The sequence below is a fragment of the Adiantum capillus-veneris genome, chromosome 7 (genome assembly GCF_014529385.1).
Source record: "Adiantum capillus-veneris isolate H3 chromosome 7, ASM1452938v2, whole genome shotgun sequence".
NCBI classification, from domain to species: domain Eukaryota; kingdom Viridiplantae; phylum Streptophyta; class Polypodiopsida; order Polypodiales; family Pteridaceae; genus Adiantum; species Adiantum capillus-veneris.
Genome location: NC_140937.1, coordinates 128,346,660 through 128,368,519, shown reverse-complemented (window position 1 = coordinate 128,368,519; position 21,860 = coordinate 128,346,660). Strand labels below are relative to the sequence as shown.

The 21,860-nt window shown below is 44.3% G+C and overlaps 1 protein-coding gene across 2 annotated transcripts in view; it reads right to left on the bottom strand.

Annotated features, from left to right (window-relative positions):
- Positions 1-3,642: 3,642 nt before the first annotated feature.
- Positions 3,643-21,860, bottom strand: part of LOC147454600 (uncharacterized) — a 40,707-nt gene continuing 22,489 nt past the window's right edge. For both annotated transcript variants that reach the window (XM_086516495.1, XM_086516494.1), the window contains 2 exons: positions 4,516-4,569; positions 3,643-4,432 (listed from right to left, as the gene is read on the bottom strand). In XM_086516495.1, coding sequence (XP_086372621.1) covers positions 3,952-4,432; positions 4,516-4,569 — 535 coding nt within the window. In that variant the 3' untranslated portion in view covers positions 3,643-3,951. The remainder of the gene's footprint in view (positions 4,433-4,515; positions 4,570-21,860) is intronic.

The following is a 21,860-nucleotide window of genomic DNA, read 5'->3' as shown; positions in this document are numbered from 1 at the left end:
TGGACTCCTTGAGTCGTGCGACATTGGTTTCCTTGAACCGTGCCACTTGTGGCTCCTTGAGCCGTCTGTGAATTCATAAATTTCACAAGTAGCTCAGTAAGATTTGTAACATTTGCATTGAGTGCAGAGAGGCTGCGTTCAAGTTCGCTTTGGTGGTTTTCCAAAGTCTTGAAACCAGTTATATCTACAAGGCCATGATCTCCTATATCATCATCGTCATGCATAGTAGTGTCGACAGCACCTGTGGTGCCCTGATTTTGATGTACGTGCTCAAAAGCAAAAGTGTGCGTGGATGGGATATCTTCACTGGCCATGGTAAACACACACTAATGTAAAGAGAGAAAAAAATGACAACTTGTACCTTGTAAAGCTTGAAGGCTTTGTGTTTTTTATGCTCGACGATTTGCGTTGCATGCGAACCTCGCCTTGTGAAAATTGTAGTGCTTCACATCGCATTCATTGTAAGAATACCTTCATTGATTCTTCACAAAAACTCCTCATTTTTGTGAAGGCTTTTCTTCACGTGTGAAGCTTTCTCCTTGAAAAAAAAGGATTTTTGGAGGAAAACATGCCTTCCTCCAAGAAGCGAAAAGGAAGGGTGAAACTACTTCCTTGAAATTTGAAGCTTTCTTTTTCTTATAATGGATGTTGATTTAATCATCAAAACTGATCAACAAAGTCTCAAGTATTTACTGTCTCAACCCTTAATAGATGATAGACATATTAAGTGGAATGCCTTCATTCAAAGTTTTCAACCCAACATTCAATACCAACCTCATAAAGAGAATGTTGTAGCTGATGCTTTGAGACAAAGACCCTCTCTTAATAGTCTATCAACCATTACGGGTACTTCATTTGATTCAATGACTGACACTTATGGACAAGATGATGATTTCAAAACCACATGGTTGCATATGATTAACAACTATGTGCACACATTTTTGGAATACACTATTAAAAAAAAAAAAAAATCTTTATTTCAAATAAAAATTGTGTGTAACTAAACCTTTTCGTACATTGATCATTGAAGAGTTGCACAAACCACCCTATGCTGGACATAGAGGATTTGCTGCTACTTTTTAAAACTTATGTCGTGATTTCTTTTGGCCTACTATAAAAACTGATGTTAAACAGTATCTTTCAACTTGTTTAATTTGTCAAAAGGTCAAAGCAACAACATGTAAGAGATTGGGACTTTTACACCCTCTCCCTATTCCTGAAAAACCTTGGGAACATATTTCAATGGATTTTGTCACTGGATTTCCACTCAATGGTTCACAAGCATGATATGATTTGGATTGTCATTGATCGTTTTTCTAAACAAGTATACTTCATTCTTTGTAAGAAAACACTCACAGCACATCAAGCTATACTTCTATTTCTTAAAGCTATCTTTCCACATCATGGTTTGCCTAAAGTTATAATATCTGACCTAGATTTCAAATTTTGTAGTGCTTTTTGGACTACTGTTTTTGAAAATCTTGGAACCACACTTGATTTTACTTCTACATTCTATCCCGACTCTAATGGTCAAACCGAAGTCACTAATCGCACTATCATTGACTTGTTAAAAGCTTATGTTTCTTCTCAACCCAAGAAATAGAATGATTACCTGCATATTCTACAGTTTGTATATAACAACACCACTCACACTGCCACATGTAAATCTCCATTTGAAATTGTGTATGGTCATTCTCTACCTACTCCTGCTTCACGTCTTTCCAATATTGTGCTACCCTTAATGATTTTATTGCTAAGTTTCATGATATTTATTCAGGTGTGCATTCTGTCATTAAACAGTCACAAGAACTTTACACTAAGCATGCTAACAAACACCACAAGGCACACCAATTCCCCACCAATTCAAAGAAGGCGATTATGTTATGCTTCACATTGAAAAGCAAAGGATCAAAAGTGTTGATACTAATATTTTTGTTGAACTTGCTCCTCGTTTTTACGGTCCTTTCAAGATTTATGATGTGGATTGATGGTGTTTCCTTTCGTTTAAACGTACCTTCACATTGACACATTCACAAACAGCTTTGGTTCCCAAAGATCCAAGAGTTCACAATTACTTCGCAATTTGCTAACATTCTTCAACATAGTCGAGAGTCGGGGGGCAGTTGATCTGTATCGTTTATCTGCACATCATTCTGGCCCGGAATTTCTGTTGCAACCGTCAGATGCATAACACATCAGCACACGGAATCCAAGCAGTGAACCTCCAATGGGACAACAGATCAACACTCGGAATGTTATGAGGTGTTGACATCTAAGCTTGCATAACAGTAATCATGCAGCCAATAAATGGCTTTGTAAACTGGCCACCAACTCTCAGTGAGCTCTGAACTACTCTACAGCTATGTGACTCACCACGCTAAAATCATTCACCCCCCTCCTCTCGACCGTTGGCAGCCTGGAATGATCGCCTACTGACCATTCCCGTAATAAAAGCTCCCGGCCTCCGTTGGTTGCCCATGATTAGCGGGATTGGTCAATAGGCGACCATTCCCTACACCTTGATGTGCCAACTTATAAAGGTCCTCTTTTTAACCATTTCTTGGATCTTCTCCTTTTTACCCTACCTTTTTATTTTGCTCATCAACTAAAATGTCCACCAAATGCCCCTTCACACCCATCTCCTCAATCTTCGTGCAGTGAAATAAATCACATTGGAAAGGATGTTGTTACTTCAATGCTTCATTATGCTTATCAGGTTAAGCAGATTTATGTTCTGATAATCAAGGTCCTCATCATTCTCTCCTTCTGTTATGATTAAGATTTATAATCTCTTCCATACTTGCATCATTTGCTTGCACAAGAGGGTTGGATCCTGCCGATTGAGCAGGCCTCGTCAAATTGTCTGGTGCTACATCCACTACAACAATTCCTCTTCCAATTCTATGTTTATTCACATGATGGCCCTTGCCTATGTGCAAGGTAATCATTGACCCATTATTGGCGTACTCTGGCTCATCAGCATGTCACCAAAACTAAAGCACACACTCGTGCACAGAGCATAAGAAGGTTGAGTGTGCCCTACACTTGAGTGTGTCTCCATCAATGTAAGTGGTAAAAAAAGATTGCAAATAATATGGGAATGGGCCCCATAACAATTCCCGGCCTTCCCAGAGCCCAACGCATCAACAAGAGAAACATATTGAGATGATCCGTTTATGGGCAACATTAAGGGTGCACAGCCAGGCACACTATAGAGAATTTTCTCTTGATAGAGAGTGTCTAATAAGTAACCGGTTACCTCCGCTAGCTTATCCTCTCAGTTTCAGTTTTCCATTGTGGGCTCTATTCATCAAAGCAAAACCGTGAAGCTCAGTACATAGCCAGTATTGCTGAGTATTAAGGCACCCACAATCTAACAACGCCCTTTACTTCCAGATTAGACTGCAAACAGGGCACCAAAAAAGGGGATTCAGATTTATTTTTATTTTTTTTTTTTGGGGGGGGGGGGGGGGGGGGGGGGGGGGGGGGGGGGGAGAGAGAGAGAGAGAGAGGTTGCGAACACAACATCCTACAGGAGGTCAAAGTTTCTGTTCTAGCTTACCCTCATGCATGACACACACGTGCAATCTGGTAATGACGGTAGGCCAGATATAATCCAAAGAAACAGTGAGCAAAAGCAAATAAGAAAAGGCAAGCTGGCCAATTACCACCCTGAAATGCAATATCACCACAATTGACCCCACTTTGACCACTAACTATTTACATCGAACTCAAACATCCATATAGAAGATCAGATGGGGCCAATCCAACGACTAGTGCATGGATCCTGCACTTCGCAGAGGAGGAAGAAAGCAAAGCATCGCACTTTTCCATGCTGTTCATTAATTTCGCAGACTTCGTACATATTGAATGACCCAGGATAACCCAGACATGGGCACTTCCCACTCCAAAAAAGAAGCGACCAGCTGAAAACTCTTGCCATCAGCACCATCACAAGTTTTCCTTCAAAAGTGCCTCTGATTGGCCAACAGTACTGGGAGGCTCCAATGTGCCCGAGGAGCTAGCATGCTCAGGATTGCTAGGCCTCGACCAAAACAGTCCTTTCATAAGCTCTTCAGGAGGAAGCGAACCCTTGACAACTTGCTGGGAGATCGAACCATTGTAGCTAGTAGGCATTCCTAATCCCTTCTCGGAATTTTCTGCAACAAGACCGCCCCCAGACCATTTCTTCCGCCCATCCAGCTCATCATCGTCCTCCTTGGATAACAAACTCTCAAATGTCTTTCTCTTAATTGATTTCTTAACTTGGGGCTGCTTACTCTGGGACTTATCACCGCTACTCGCATTAAGAGACGACAGACCTGCTGTTTTCTTCCTGCAGTAATTACTGTCCAATGGTCTTGGTATGATGAATGAAAACTGGCTGTATTTTACACCTGCCCGAACATATTCTGGAAACTCTGCCAAAAAACTGAACTAAACCAAGTGACGTGTTGTTCATAAGAAGACATATTGTGAAAGGAAGAGGCAAGAAGCCCCTAAAAGAATACGTACCGCTCTACCTCTGGCATAGACCGCAATTTCCTGCCTGACGGAGCCACATAATACCTGCAGAGCACAACTCTCTTTAGCACATTATAAAGGGCTGCATTGTCAAAGAAAGCCCTCAGAAAATTCTAAAACCAAAAAAATTTATAAAACCATTCAAAAAATCAATTCAGAAAATTTTTAACCCCCCAAAAAAAACTATGAATCTATACTTCTCCATACAGAAATCTGAAGTTCTAATCTCACTTATGATTCAGATACGCATCACGTATGAACAATGCACATTGAACAGCCTTACTCACAATCCCAACTCCATGAAAAGGTTTTTTCCTTCATTTTAACCGACGATGATAAATGTTATGGCAGCTTTCCAATGCCCGACTACATCATGCACACCCCTCGTGCAAAGACTCAGCTTTGTTTGGCTGAATGCATATGCACATAGCTCAGTCAGAGACTAAGATGAAGCATGAAGTACATAAAAAGGCCTTCAAACGATTATTCAAAGTAGCTAAACAACATTATGCATAAGTATGACGACAGCCATAAGCAAGTTCATTTGCTTTGACAGGTTTACCATTAAGATGTCCCGACAGCATCTTGTACTCTCCAGCCATGACCCATGACACGCAACTTTGAAATTTCATACATGTCATACATGAATATGGTGTACTACTTGATGTATTTTGTTTTCAAAATTCAGGTCCAAAACTGTACAACAATTGTTTTTTGTACCTTACGTGTCTTATTTAACGTATCTACCTACCTTGGGCAACAAGCTAGCCATATCTCCCTTCCATTGGCTGCAGATTTCAGTCCATTCCTGAAGATTCGAAGGTCTTGGATAGCCATTGTAACAGGCTTGGACACGCAAGCAAGAAATCAATAGCAACACACAAATAGAAACCTGCAACAACTGAACTCGAATATGTCACAAAGTGATGACGTGGCATGACCTAAAGGATGGACTCCAAGCAGAGAGGGGTCAAATCCCTAGTAAAAGATGCAGAAGAAGTTTTACCAACTTCCAAGTCTTGCCGAGCCTAACTTTAAAAGTTTAATTCCTACCAACTTATGGGCCCCTGTCCGATGGGGCCTACGGTACACAAGGGATAAAAAATAAAGCAAGCCCACTCAAAAATTGTGTAGAAGGCTGATGATGTGGCAATTGTACGGACGCCTGCGATTCACGTTGCTGACATGGTAGGCCATACGGATTCCACAAATTGCGTTGGAGCTTAAAGCGCTAGCTTTTGGGTCAAGATGCTTTTAGACTTCAAGCTTTTTATGACGGCCAAGGGCCTCTAAATCAATTGCCAGGGCCTCATTCTCAAGAAGATAAGCTTGCCAACACTGCTGAGAAGAGGACCCTCAAACATTGTACTTTGTGAAGCAATAATAATAAAGAAATAGCGAAAGGGGCACCAGTCTTTGGGGCCAAGGGCCTCTAAATCAATTGCCAGGGCCTCATTCTCAAGAAGATAAGCTTGCCAACACTGCTGAGAAGAGGACCCTCAAACATTGTACTTTGTGAAGCAATAATAAGAAAGAAATAGCGAAAGGGGCACCAGTCTTTGGGGCCAATCTTTCTGGGCACAAAACTTTGCCGTGTCATGTCGTCTCTCTCTCTTAGTTTGGTAAAGTTCTTTCAATTTCTCTCACGTGTGTTGTAGTAGATCCTCGGCTTGGAGTGTCCAAGTCTGTTACTATATATGTGAGTGTGTATATGTGTGTCTGTATGTATATATATACATTTTTGCAGGCGTAATCGAGGGTGATTACAATTCTTTCAAGATGGGGGTATGTGAAAGGTGATGACGTGGCATGACCTAAAGGACAGACTCCAGACAAAGAGGGATCAAATTCAGTGAAAGATGCAGAAGAAATTTTACCAACTTCCAAGTCTTGCCGAGTGGGAAAATGCAACCGCGGTTTGCCTATGATAGGTGTAATGGCGACATCACGCCCAGTGCCCCTAAAATCGCATCCATCTGTGGTGCCACTTCTTCAAGTATTATTCCAAGTCGAGCCGCCACTTCAAGTGAAAAGAAGTTGGCCTTGGCTCCTCTATCATAGCATATCAAGACTTCTGGATCTTGTACTTCGAAGTTTGCCCCACGCTTTGCAAAGTTCAGTACTCTCATCCTTCATATCCCCCATAAAATCTAGAACCAATCCTACCTTTGTCTTTCCTTTCTTTGCTTGCTCCACCGCCGGTTACGAACTCTCTAGCTTCTTCAGACGTTATTCCAAATCGAGCCGCCAATTCAAGTGAAATGAAGTTGGCCTTTGCTCCTCCATCAAAAAATATCAAGACCTCCGGATCTCGTACTTCACCCCACGCTCTGCAAAGTTCAGTACTCTCCTCCTTCACATCCAAGGTCGCCCCCATAAAATCTAGAACCAATCCTACCTTTGTATTTCTTTCTTTGCTTGCTTCACTGCCGGTTAGGAACTCTCCAAGGTAGTTAGGTACGTAGTGTTCGGTACAAATTCGGTACGCAAAGTACATAGTACAAAATGGATTGAGTTTTTAGGTACGTAAAAATTCGTCCTTTTTTTCACAAAGCCTAAACTGAGAGTACGTCATACGTTTACTTATGTATTTACCAAGACTTCAAATAAAGACTACTGTGTTAGATGTCTGATGTCATGGTCTCATAAAACTAAGAGCATCCAACAAAAGTACATAATGATAATCCAAGACTGAAGTATTAAGTCTTGACTCTAATACGTAGTGCAAACCACACACTGCACGGTTTTTTTTTAAACATCCGTACCAATCCCTATCCATACGTACGGATCCGTACTGTACGGATCCTATCCGTACGTTGTACGGATGCAACCTTGAACTCTCTAGCTTCTCTTCAGCTTTCTCCTTTGATTCTTTCTTAGGACACTTTGTCAAGATTCCACAATTTTAACACTTGCCTTCTTTGCAATACTCTGATGGGTTTTAGGGTCGCGGTTTTTGTGTCGAGGTCATAGACGTAATTGATCATTGCGTTCCTTTGGCCAATCACAGACTCTCTCTCTCTCTCTCTCCCTAGAAAGGTGGTCCATCTTTGTTAGAGCCAAAATTCTCTACGTGTATTGATTCTCTCTCTAAAATTTATTGATTTCCTTTCTAAACCTAATTTTCAGATTCTCTCTCCACTACACATTTTCTCTCTCTAGAGACCACGATTTTCTCTCTAAAAGCTATTGACTTTCTCTCTCTTTCTAAAATCTCTCTGCGCGTATAAAAGCAACTCTTGGCGGCATAACTACCACACACAATAATCGTGGATTGACGATGCGTGATTGCATGAGCACCAACTCTCGGATTTCAATGATGGGGTGTATGTGATGGGTTTTAGGGTTAGGGTTTCTCCGTCGAGATCATAGACACAATTGATCATTGTATTTGTTTGGCCTATCACAAACTCTCTTTAGAAAGGTGGTCCATGCCAATCTCTTTGTCAGAGCCGGAATCCTCTACACGTATCGATTTTCTCTCTCTAGAATCTGCTAATTTTCTCTCTAAACTTGTTTTTCTTATTTTCTATTCTCTCTAGAATCCGTGATTTTCTCTCTCTAGAATTGCTGATTTTCTTTCTGTCACGTGACATCTAACGCTATGTGCATGTGGACAAGCTACTTCATAACAAGGGTTCAGTCAACCTAGCTTAGGAAGTGTTCTGGCACTTTTGTGAGTGTTCGCAGACCGTGCATGTCCAGGCACTTAGAGTAGATACATATCCTCTGGTTGCACACAGCATGATCATCAGATTACCATCAAAACCCATCAAGAGCATTTTTACAATGCACAGACCTATTTTCTCTATTTTAGTCATTTTTCACTTATTATTAATAAGTGACTTTGTTGGGAAACTGGGTAGGGCAAATTGGCTAAGGATATATATATAAGAAAACCTAGCGCTAGTGTTTTCTAGCAGAAGAGGCAGCAGGTACCATCTAAAGAGCACCTTCTCAGCAACACCGGCAAGAGAACACAACGTTTCCAACCAGCAGACCATAGACAAGCCTAGCGTTTTTCATCAAGGACAGCCCAGCATTTTGCAGACAACACATCAAGCCTGGTGTTAGAGCAGCCCCCAAACCTCGCAGATCTCACCTTTCCGCAACAAATCCTCGCCGCACGGTCAAATTAGCAAGCGTTTACAGATTCAGCCCGCTATTCGCAGATTTCAGCATCTGCGTTTTCAGCACATTGTCGTCGCATCGTCGTCACCGACATAGAGTCAGAATTCAGCAGATACAAGATTTGCAGATTTCAACCATTAGCGTTTTCAGATTCAGCCCGTCTCATCATCGTCCTCATCGTCGGCAAGTCCATTGTAGACATTTGTGCGATCAATAGTAGACCACTCTCGCCATAGAGAGTGGGGCCTTCGGAGGAGGGTTTGACAACATTCTGGTGTCGTATTCTTCTCTCTCTATCTCTCAGTCTCAGCACCTTCATTCACAGTGTTTATCCACTTTGTTTGTGATCATTTGCACTCTCTCACTAAAGGAATGGAAGGCTCTCCCTTCCGTAAGTAAAGGAACCCTTGAGCACAGTTCGGAGCACTCATTCTGAGCAAAGTTCAACATTCACTTCCGCTGCACCTTACATTGGTATCAGAGCTTTGGCAGTGTTCTGTATCACTCAAGGAAAGAACCACAAAATTTGTTTTGCTTGTTGCAGTCGCACGTAACCCAAGTCCACTTGGGCGTGTCGATTCCTAATCGTGTTTTTGAAGAGTGACAGGAACCCAAGAAAGAAGGGCTTGTCCAACCTCCCCTTGTTCCTCTTTTCACTCATTGAGAGCGGACTGTGCGCTTAGCGGCTGGCCAATCGACGTGAGGTGGGAAAAAGCAACCTTGGTGTGAGCGCAAGGCCGCTAAGGGGTGCACCCGCGGGAAAGAGAAGAGCTCGGGTAAGAGAAGATCCTTCTTTAACACAGATTGCAAGCGACAGAAGAACCTCAAGACTCAAGATCCTCAAGAACCTCAAGAACCAAGAACCACAAGAACCCAAGTTCCTCGTGAACTTAAGAACCGAAGACTTCAATGTATGGTCATCACTCGAAGCGGAATGGATACTTCGCATGGAGGTGATGAGCATGGAAGTGGCGAAGAAGAATTATCCCCACCAAGACATTTTTCCGACCCTCCCCCCTCCCCATCTACGCCAAGGATTGTACCAAATCCTATGGAGACTTAGGTCAAGATGATGATGGACAAGAAGTTACAACGAGAAGCACAACGCGCAGCCTTGGATCGCGAGCGAAAGAAAAGCAGAAAGAATGACAGCCATAGAGCGTGAACACAAAGAAAAAATTGGCAGCCATAGAGCGTGAGCACAAAGAAAGAATAGCCGAATTGGATCGCGAACGCGAAGAAAGACGGTTAGAGCGTGAAGCGCAGAGAGACCAACACATGCAAGAGTTGGTCCCACTATTTTCTAATTCGCAGACGAAGATTAAAAAGAATCAGGAGAAGGAGACTCTCTCAGTCTCTTCTTTTCCAAAGCAAGATACACATGATTTGCATGATCAAGATGTGATTATTCACGAGAATGATAAGTTGCATGATCAAGATGTGATTATTCACAAGCATGATGAATAGCATGATAATGATGTGATTATTCACAAGAATGATGCATTACACGATAAAGATGTGATTGTTCACAAGGATGATGGTTTAATTGATTCTTTTTCTAGTGAAGCTAACCCACATTGCAGATCCAATCAATCACGGCTCTCAAGTATAGGTCCAAAGAACCCCCACAGGAAGTATTATGTGTTCGAATGATTAGTCAGCACGCATTGTTCGAGTGTTTCATTCGTGATGCTTTCTTGTATTTTAGTCACCATCCTTATGTGATCCCTTTTCACAAGCATGCCATATTGTACGATGAACACGATTCACTCATGAATGAGCACGGATGTATGCGGATTGCTCATGACAAGATGAAATGTTTGCATTCAAGGAATTCACATTCCATGTCTCTTCCTTGACATGACACAATATCCCAAAAAGAGCACAAGAAGGATGAGCATCAAGCATCGGCATTTCCATTGTGAATTGCCATAGTTGATAGATTTAGATCAGAAAGACAAGTTTCGATTCCATTGTTTGTGTGTGTTTGATGAACGGTTTGGCACTCTGTCTATATGTTCATCTACGTTGCATACACAATCTTTAAAGAAGACTAGAATTTTTCCAATCACTTTATATAGAATGAATATGGTCATGTTTTGTGTTGGAAGTGATTTCAGGAATTTTCATCCTCGGAGATTCTTGAAGAAGGTAGAGGCATGACCATAGACGAAGTTGAAGCATTGAAGGAGCCACAGATAACTTTGTGAAACCGGCCTGTACTTTCAAAAAGGGCGGTAGACCTTAAACTTAAACCTTATTTGCTTTCACCCATTTAATTTGTCGCCCACTTTACCTGTACTTTCAAGACACAACAAAGGGGAAAGGGATACAGGCTGCTAGAATGCACCTATATGAGAAGACCGACACCAGATTGGCCCCTAACTTAGGCGCCCCTTTCGGTATTTCTTTATTGTTTAAAAGTGGGAATAAACGTTGTGGTTCCCTACAAGCTGCCCAGCACAAGCTTGGCTGAATTTCAACTCTTCCGGCCCGATTTCGGCAACATAACTGTACTAGGACCCTTCACAGTCAATATTCCCACGCATTGAATGACTTTCCCGACGCATACGGGCACTTTGCAAAACTTGGCGAGAATCTGCAGCACGCTGTATTCTCTGTTTTCAGCCCCGAAAATGCGCCAGATCACCTGTACAACGGTCCCCTCGCGTCTCCGAACCTCCTGGGGGTATTAGGGTCCGTTTAGGGCCAAAACCCTAAACCTGCAAAAATACACAGCAGGCTGTAATTTACTGTTTCGGGCTCCGTTTCGCGTGCCCGTCGCATCCGTAGCAAGTCCTCAAGCTCCCGCACCTGTAGGGCTACTTGCCCTTTGAATCGGACAAGATTTCTGGCGTGAAACCTCTTCGAATTCACATGTACCTGCGGGGGATTAGCCGCTAGCTAATCCAGTACCTGTGCAAGAGGCTCTTGCCTCGGCAATCGCGCATGAACCCACACAACTGTACATTGGTCAATTGAAAAGCCCACTAGAGGGGCATAACATACTGCCATAGGGGAGAGAGAGGGCAGTGCGTAGCGTGCAGGGCATCACTCCTGGCACCGCACTGTACATAAGAGGGAAAGGAAGCACTCCATAGCTCTTAACCTGTGACAGAAGCTGCAAATGAGCCCTCCTCTCTTCAAATTCAGCACCACTTCTTCCTTGAGGAGGCAAGTGCACAGAAATGTGCCACTTGGCGCATACAAGCATTTTCCCGTTTTGGGTTCACCGCTTAAAAATATCATGACCGGTTGCCCGGTTGACTTCGCGGCAGAGTAATAAAATGTTCCCCTTGTCATTCCGGAGGTAATGACGCGAATACATTTTCAGGTCCCAAAATAGCAGTTCCTTAGAGATGCTGCAATTGTATCTTTCTAGGTCATCCGACCCTCTTTGCACACTGCAACCACATCAAAAACTGAAATGTAGCCTATGTAGCAAAGGATTCCACTTTGGCTAGTCAATGACCCCACTTTGGCTAACCATAGTCCTTGTCCAACCTTAGTGCTCTCTTGCCCTCAGGCCTAGACTCCCTCTGGACAATTCCACACTAGCTATGCAATGCAAGGCAGTTAGATTTCCCGAGGGGTGTTTCCAAAAAGTGAAAGTAAATAAATAATAAGAAAGAAATCAATAAAAAGGATAGATAGTAGTAACACGCTGGTGACACTTTGTGTCGCTTTCGACACGGCCCAAATAAGCAAGCGTTGCATACCTTTATGAAGTTCCAAGTATCGCATGACCCACGCATCAGAGTGGGCCGGCAAAGAGTCCTTTCCAGGATTCCAGACGCTGTTGGCAATCTCCCTCGACGCCATACAATTCGGTACAAGTACCTCACTTTAAAAAGGAGGGGATATCACGTGCACATCTAACCCTATGTGCATCTCGACAAGCTACTTCATGACAAGGGTTCAATCAGCCTAGCTTAGGAAGTGTTTTGGCACTTTTGTGAGTCTGTTCGCAGACCATGTAAGTCCAGGCACTTAGAGTAGATGCATATCCTATGGTTGCACACAGCATGATCAATAGATTACCATCAAAACCCAGCAGGAGCAATTTTACTTCCCTATTTTAGCCATTTTTCACTTATTATTAATAAGTGACTTTGCTGGGAAATTGGGTAGGGCAAATTGGCTAAGAATATATATAAGAAAACCTAGCACTAGTCTTTTCTGGCAGAAGAGGCAGCAACAGGTACGATCTGAAAAGCACCTTCTCAACAAGACCGGCAAGAGAACACAGCATTTCCAGCCAACAAACCAAAGACAAGCGTGTTTCATCAAGGACAGCCCAACGTTTTGCAGACAGCAGATCAAGCCTGGTGTTAGCAGATTTTCACAACAAGATCCATAGTGTTTTGCATCAGACATCAGACCAGCCCTAGCGTTTTCGGAACAACAGAGCACCTAGCGTTTTGCAATTCCTCGACGACAGAAGTACCCCTAGCTTCAGTGTTTTCAGTTTTCAGCGTATAGACACCGCAAAGCAGCCCCCAAACCTCGCAGATCTCACCTTCCCACAGCAGATCCGTGACCGCATGGTGAGATCAGCAAGCGTTTGCAGATTCAGCCCACTATTCACAGATTTCAGCATCTGCGTTTTCAGCGTGTCGTCATCGCCGTCGTCACCGACATAGAGTCAGAATTCAGCAGATACAAGATTTGCAGATTTCAGCCATTAGCGTTTTCAGATTTCAGCGCGTCTCGTCGTTGTCCTCATCGTCGTCGACATCGTCGTCGACATCGTCGGCAAGTCCATTGCATTGTAGAGATTTGTGCAATCAATAGTAAACCGCTCTCGTCATAGAGAGTGGGGCCTTCGGAGGAGGGTTTGACAACATTCTGGAGTCGTATTCTTCTCTCTCTATCTCTCAGTCTCAGCACCTTCATTCACAGTGTTTATCCACTTTGTTTGTGATCATTTGCACTCTCTCACTAAAGGAACGGAAGGCTCTTCCTTCCGTAAGTAAAAGGAACCCTTGAGCACAGTTCGGAGCACTCACTTTGAGCAAAGTTCAACATTCACTTCCGCTGCACCTTACACTTTCTTTCTGAAAACAAATTCTCTCTCTAATATTGAATTTAAAATAGCATTTTTTTAAAGCATTTTTCTTCTCTCCTTTGGGAAAAAAGCACACCGGAAACTATTTTTGGAGAGCCCCTCCTTTTGGGGACCTGCTATTGCTACAAGTCCTCTAGGCCTATAAAAACAACCCTTGGGGCATCAATTGCGCACACAAATCTCGCGGATTGACGACACATGATTGCATGAGCACCAACTGTCAGATTTCAGCCCTCTGACCTCTTGTACGAGAAGAGTTCAACTAATAAAGAAATACCCGAACAGGAACGCTGACAATGGCAGTTCAGGGCCACCAACTATGTATAGGGGCATCCCGTTATGACATCCTCTCTCTCTCTCTCTCTCTCTCTCTCTCTCTCTCTCTCTCTCTCTCTCTGCGTGTGTGTGTGTGTGTGTGTGTGTGTGTGTGTGTGTGTTTTTTAGTTCAGTTATTCAAGTTGTTTGAAGTGGTAAAGTGTTCCCAAGTTTTGCAAATTGTCGTTGTCTTTGTGTTTTCGTCCGATCTCTCATCGGAAGTGGTTACAAGTACTTTGCACACGGCTCTGCTGTCAATTTAGGCCCTGTGAGTTTCTTCTTCTTCTTGCCCTTTTTCTCCTTGGAAGACTCCTTCTCAAGTGACTTGGACACCCGCTCGTCGATTGCAGAAGTCAAGGAGCCCGAATACATGGAGAAATTGTCATTGGCGTGTGCCATATCTTCTGCATGCTCTTGGACTTTTGCGTCAACGTCTCTTTCGGTGTTTCTTTCTTGATTGTTAATCACAAAAGTACGAAGGCCGAGGATCCCTTCTCTGCAGTGCTCGCAAGCTTATCTGCGAAAAAGGGGAGCCCTAGGCACACTTATAAAGGTTTACAAGGGGGCCCTAAACTGGGGGACCTAGTGCTTTTCCGTGGCTCCAAAAGCAGTGTCTCCAAAAGCTCGTTCTCAAAAGCTGCCAAAGTTTGTCGTATGGCCCTACCACGTGGCCAATGCGATTTGCGGCGTGTTTTGCAAGATGGGCTGCCACTTAGCATTAGGTCATATTTGCGTGAGTTTTTGTCCGGATTCTTCTTTACTTGAGTCGCCCCCCACTAGGTCATGCCACATCATCTCACTTGTGAGACCCGCTTCTGTCCCCATTGGTGCACCCTCTCCCAGATCAGCGACGGAGGGGATTGGTCTGAAGAGTTGTCCAAGTTGGTCGTCGTCCTTAGTTAAAGCACGGGAAGGTTTGGACAAACTCCCACATTGTTACTTATAATATCATGAGATTCTGTGAGGGAGGCCCCGCATACCGACCTAGGCACAATTGGGGACAAGGGATCGTTTCCCTGCCCCCAACCACGCCTAGCTAAGTATGCATTGGGAAAGAACACCTTTTTTTCACATGAGAAAATGTCTAAAACTTCTTATGGAGGTATCATTAGGAGTTTTAACCAAGTTTGTGCAATGAGGTAACATCGTTGTACATTCCATTTATGTGATACAAAAGCAAATACTACTCTTGCAATAGTGCGGGGGACCCTTGAGAGAGTTGGTAGAACCCCATCGTAGGGTGATGGTAGGTGCAAAGGAAGTGATTGATGGTGATGGCTCAAGATGCTTAGTATGTACCTAAGGTTCCTTTTACTTTAATAAGAGAGATGTGCAATAGACTAAGAGAGAGGAGAGAGAATGACACTGTGAGTAAAGATTCTGTGAGTGATAGAGAGAAAGAATAGCACCTTATGGGGGTCACAAAAACCCCCCTCCCTGTTGCTAATTGGACTATTTTCTTATTTTTAATGATTAATTTCTTTTTTAGCATATTTTATTATGTGCACTAAGAACTGTTAAAAGATTGTAGCTACAGGAACTGCCATCACGAACAGACAACTCTGATGTGTCATTTGATGGGTGACGGTAAACATCGCGAAGGAGTTTCCGTACGTTCGGTGGAAAGGGCCGGGTTACGAGTGCCCCTGATGCGTCACATGATGGGTGACGGGTGCATCAGTAAGGGGGCATCCCGTAGGCTAAGGAGGAAATCCGAACTGAGTAAGAAAATACGCGTAAGAACGCAAGCACAAGAATAAAGATGGGTTCAATGAAGCTTTTTACGAAAAGCAGGAACAATCGCGGGAAGGCAGACACTTTCCCGCAAGGAATCTATGTTTGCATTGCATTCGTGCATGTGGTTGCATCCAGGGACGCCTGGGAAGTGTTGTGAAATGCATTGGTTTTAACTTATAAGGTTTTATTGAGTTTTTGGGCAGGTTCAGACCAATTTTAAAATATGCCGGCCGCCCACTTAATAAGTGGGCAGCCACTTAGAAGATAAAGCAACAAAACCGGCCAGCGAATTCTCTCTCCCTATTTCGGGTAGAACAGCGGATTTATATAAAATAAAATTTATTTAAGAAAAAAAAAAACAGCCGCGATCTCTACGCGAGCAGCTATTCGTGCCGTGGCCAGGGAGCTATAAAAGCACCACAAGCCCTCACTCAAAGGGGGGTACCAACGTCAGCAAGAGAAGACTCTGCCGCAAGAGATAGCGAGACTACGAAGCACGGAATTCGCTTTTTCCCGCGCAAGAGCGACAGGTATCTATTGTGGATTCGCCATACAAATTGTTGTCGAGTGTTTGGGTGGTTTGCTTTGCAAGAATCTCCCGTCTTAAGGGAAGGCCCTTCACGGGAAGTACGGCTTCACGCCTAAGTCACTTACAGGAAAGTACGGCTTCGCGCCTAAGTCCCTTACGGAAAGGAACGGCCTTGTGCCCAAGCCCTTTACGGGAAAGCACGACCTTCGGGTCTAAGATTACAGAACGGAGGGGTTTCCTCGGGTTCTCGTGCTTGTATACGAATTCTCCTTGAATAAAAGAATACTCTTAACGGGGGGGGGGGACCAGCCCATCTTCTGGTCCCCAATACTGTGTCGATCTTCTCCCTTCTCTCACATTTGCAAAGTATTTTAATTTTCAGATTTTCAAGTGCTCGTGTACGCTCCCGTTTTGTGACACTCCCCCCCCCCTCCAAGGGACCCCTCTATTGCTAGAAAAATATTTGCTTTAGATTGCACAAATGTTGATACAATGGATCTAGGTGCTGAGATGTTGATGGGTTCATGCAGTAGATGCTTGGATCTTAGAGGCTAAGGGCTGAAAATAGAAAATGCTAGGCTATCTGACTTGGATATGCTAATACCGACCTTGAGGGTGCTGATGACAATGATGAAGATGGGCTGAAATTTGAAAATGCTGGCTGATCTGAAGGCTGAGGCTGAAAATGTTGTCACTAGGATGCAAAAACACCAAGCTGATCTGCAATCCGGAAACGCTTGTGCATCTGCTACATGAGGGCGATATGCTGATGGAAAAACACTGATGGCTGAAGTGTTGAGGAGAGGAAAGACACCAGAGGCTCTGCATCCTTCCTGAAGTTACTCGGTACTGACTTATGCTTGGAATGGTGACCCAAGAAGTCAGCTTTATACAACAGGGAATCTTGGTCGAGTTATTAGTAATTACAGGCTTGAACACTCCAAGCAAGAATCAAGAGCAACACACAAACGGAAATAACTGAACTGGACTTGAAGAGAGAGAGAGAGAGAGAGAGAGAGAGAGAGAGAGAGAGAGAGAGAGAGAGAGAGTCGGCAAGGAACAGCAAAGTTCAGTTCCCAAATGCATTGGCACCCCTTTCGGTATTTCTTTATTATTGCTTCACAATGGTACAACTCCTCAAGGGTCCAGCTCTCTCCGAAACTCTGCATCAAGATGCTCTCTAGAGACTGACCCTCAAGACACTTGTAAGCAATACAAGGGTTGCCACAAGCAGAGCCCCAAAAGCACTTGACCCAAAAGCTTTTTGTTCCCAAAAGCTAGCGCCAAATCTATCCCTCGGCCACATCTTCAGGTTCTCCCCAGTTGGAGTTCTTAACTCTTAACTCCTTGTCCCTCAGTCAATCCTTCAAGTTGGCCATGCCACGTCACACTTATGACACGAGCAGTGCAAGGAGGCCATATAAAACCCCATGACACTTATAATGCTAGGCACTTATTAATAATGCATACATTACTAATAAGAGGTGATTCATATGCTGATAACTCTCCGGTGCCTACACCTAGCAGACACTGGCAGTGATCAAGAAGTTATGCAACTATTATGTGTTGCCTGCACGTCATGCATACATGCTCATGATGGTGTCGGAACACTTCCTAGGCTGTCCTCAACCCTAGAGGTAGGAGTTACAGTTTGTCCACATGCACATAGGGTCACATGTGCATGTGCCAAGTGATTTTCCCTCTCTCCCCCATGCAAATAACTCTCAGCACATCTCTCTCTCTCTCTCTCTCTCTCTCTCTCTCTCTCTCTCTCTCTCTCTCTCTCTCTCTCTCTCTCTCTCTCTCTCTCTCATCAATTGAGGAAACTCTCTCACTATTAAATGCAAGCATTCGTTATTGTTAATAAGCAAGGAACTTATGACACAAGTATTACGGGGGTGCTGGGACACTCGAGGTGGAACCTTCACCGAGAGGCCTCGTCGCCCAACTTGAGCCTAAAAGGCGCTTCCGCACTCAATTTCAACATTCACCGCACACAACTGCAACAACTCTCGCGCGCATTAGGCTAAAGGTGACAACGAGCCGTTTCGTCCCTCCACGAGCCGCAACAAAGGGCCTCAAGTTAGCAAAACGTGAGCCTCCCAGGTCTCTTGGTGAAGGTTCCACATTGAGTGTCCCAAGCACCCCCGTAACAACCCGCCACACCCTTGCTCTAAGCACAACATAAGTTGAGCTCAAGATCTTCGACTCCCATGCCCACAAGTTTCAGATGTGCTACATCGAGTAACTTACCTCAATCCCAAGGACCCCCACCATCCAATCATACACTTGCATGATCAAAGCCTTGCCTCATCACTATTTGGCATTCGCATCATCAATTAGTGAGTAATGAACCTGTTTATGACACTAGTCAACTAACTTGACGAGAGCGTCAAGATTATGCCATGATCAAGATTCAACGATGCATGATCTCAACCTGAATCTCTCCTCAACCAATAAGAGCCATTTTTAGATGGGTACCAGACACAATATGACCTAACTATTCAATCTCAATTCTTTTTTTAAGGAACTTTTCTCCAGATTGCATGCAGGAGAAAACAGCGGATGTGGCTGAAAACGCAAGGCTAAGGAAGATAGCAGTATGGACCCAAAAACGTTGTAGGTAATCTCTTGATGGGGGTGCCAAATGATGCGTGTTGAGAATCATGGGGCTCCTTCAAAGCAATCGATCTCATCTCCAATGGAGAAAAAAGAACTCAATTTCGAACATTGTTGGTGTAGAATACAGCCATCAAGTCTCCCGCTTCTGTTATGTCGCGCTCACAGGAGAGGGGATCTAGCCCAGATGCCGTCGAGATGGGCGTCCAGTCTCCGAGCGGACGTAGTGTGAACACGACCAGTGTGGCCGGCCATTATTATAAAAGGGAGGCCAAGGCCTCATTTGCAATTATCGACCCCCATTGGCAAAGTGCCAGTGGTTAGCCCGCGAGGCTAGGTGAAACCAGCCCGTAGGGGGGCGCGGTAGGCATTGGCTTTCACCCGAAATTCTTTACTTTAGACACACACAGAGTACTTTGCAAAAAGAACCTGCGACAGAAATTAACACTTGAATACACACACAGCTCAGAAGCTAGAGTGCCCCGAGCAAACGCCGACAACCTGTAGGCCCCAAAATTGGTGCCCCTTTCGGTATTTCTTTATACTTTGAGAGGGTAAATTGCGCGAAATCAATTCCCCTGCTGGAACTCACTTCCACTGGCATAAACCCTCTGATTCCTGCCCAAAAACAATAAATTCAGCTCGCTGTATTTACTGGTTTTTGCCCTGTTTTCAGCCCCAAACAGTCCCCTAACTGCCCTCTACCAGTGAGGCACTATTCCCAATGGTTCTGGCATCCGTATGGCTGAAAAACAATCAATTTTCTGCACATACACGGCGCTGAATTTGCACCTGTACGGTGAGGTTATGACCCTCACCGGTGCCTGCTCAAGGAGGCTCTTGTCTCAGCACAAAAGCATGAACCCACACAACTGTACATCAGTCAAATGAAGAGCCCTCTTGTGGGGCATCACATAACTACACGTAGGGGAGAGAGGACAATGTGTAGCGTGCAGGGCATCACTCCTAGCACCACACTGTACATGGGAGGGAAAGAAAGCACTCCATAGCTCTTAACCTGGGACAGGTTCTCAATGAAGCATCCCCCAAGCATAAATCGAGCGCCCCCTCTTCTTCCCTTAACATGTAATGCATCTGTGAACAAATAGATGCAAAAAGGGGAAGATTTCCATGGCTGCCAAAACCTGCATATCGTTGAAAATGCAGCAAGATAGCCCTGTAAACACGCATTTGATGCCTTCCAACGCTGAAAATGAGCTCCTTAGTCTTAGGTAAAGTCATGGGAAGCTCAAAAATGGAGAGAAATGGCTGAAAATCACAGTTATCAACCTCCAAACTGCTCCAAAAAGTCAGTTACGGATTCTCTTCTCCCAAACTTGGTAAATTGACCAAAAAGTGCCACTTGGCACTCATACATGCAATTTCCCCGCATTGGGCTTCTTGCTTAAAAATCTCTCAACTGGTGCATCAGTTGACTTTGCAGCAGAGTAATAAAGTGTTCCCTTGGTCGTACCGAAGGTAACGACGCGAAAACATTTCGTGGCCCAAAATAGCAGTTTCCTAAATTTTAGGCAATGATTCCGTTGGGCTCCCACTGGTCATTTGACCATCTATCCTCATTGGGACCGCATCCAAAAGTGCAATGTGGCACAACTGTCGGATACTTTCTGTTGGTGATCCCACCTTGACTTTATGCCTTTATTGAGTTCACTTCCTAGTATCCACCAACTTGCTAACTGCAACGGGGATACCTACATGATCTTGAACTGAGCCTAGACATCCTCTACTTTACGAGTTCCAGTGCCGACCAACTTCCCGTCTGCGGGTGGAACTACCGTTCACATTGGCCATACAATGTCCGACTATTTGCAACTTCAAAAAGAGGGTCTCAAAAATTAATCAAAAATCATTAAAAGAAACCAACAACTAAGGTTAGCAGTTGCCACGTCCTCGTGACACTAGGAGTACGTTCACCGGCCTATACTTTCGAAAAGGGCGGTACACCTTAGACTTAAACCTTATTTGCTTTCACCCATTTAATTTGTCGCCCACTTTACCTGTACTTTCAAGACACAACAAAGGGGAAAGGGATACAGGCTGCTAGAATGCACCTGTATGAGAAGACCGACACCAGCTTGGCCCCTAACTTAGGCGCCCCTTTCGGTATTTCTTTATTGTTTAAAAGAGGGAATAAACGTTGTGGTTCCCTACAAGCTGCCCCGCACAAGCTTGGCTGAATTTCAACTGTTCCGGCCCGATTTCAGCAACATAACTGTACTAGGACCCTTCATAGTCAGTATTCCCACGCATTGAATGACTTTCCCGACGCATACGAGCACTTTGCAAAACCTGGCGAGAATCTGCAGCACGCTGAATTCTCTGTTTTCAGCCCCAAAAATGCGCCAGATCACCTAAACAACGGTCCCCTCCCGTCCCCGAACCTCCTAGGGGTATTAGGGTCCGTTTAGGGCCAAAACCCTAAACCTGCAAAAATACACAGCAGGCTGTAATTTACTGTTTCGGGCTCCATTTCGCGTGCCGGTCGCATCCATAGCAAGTCCTCGAGCTCCCGCACCTGTAGGGCTACTTGCCCTTTGAATCAGACGAGATTTCTAGCGTGAAACCTCTCCAAATTCACCTATACCTGCGGGGGCTTAGCCGCTAGATAATCCAGTACCTGTGCAAGAGGCTCTTGCCTTGGCAAGAGCGCATGAACCCACACAACTGTACATTGGTCAATTGAAAAGCCCACTAGAGGGGCATAACATACTGCCATAGGGGAGAGAGAGGGCAGTGCGTAGCGTGCACGGCATCACTCCTGGCACCGCACTGTACATAAGAGGGAAAGGAAGCACTCCATAGCTCTTAACATGTGTGACAGAAGCTCCAAATGAGCCCTCTTCCCTTCAAATTCAGCGCCACTTCTTCCTTGAGGAGGCAAGTGCACAGAAATGTGCCACTTGGCGCATTTACAAG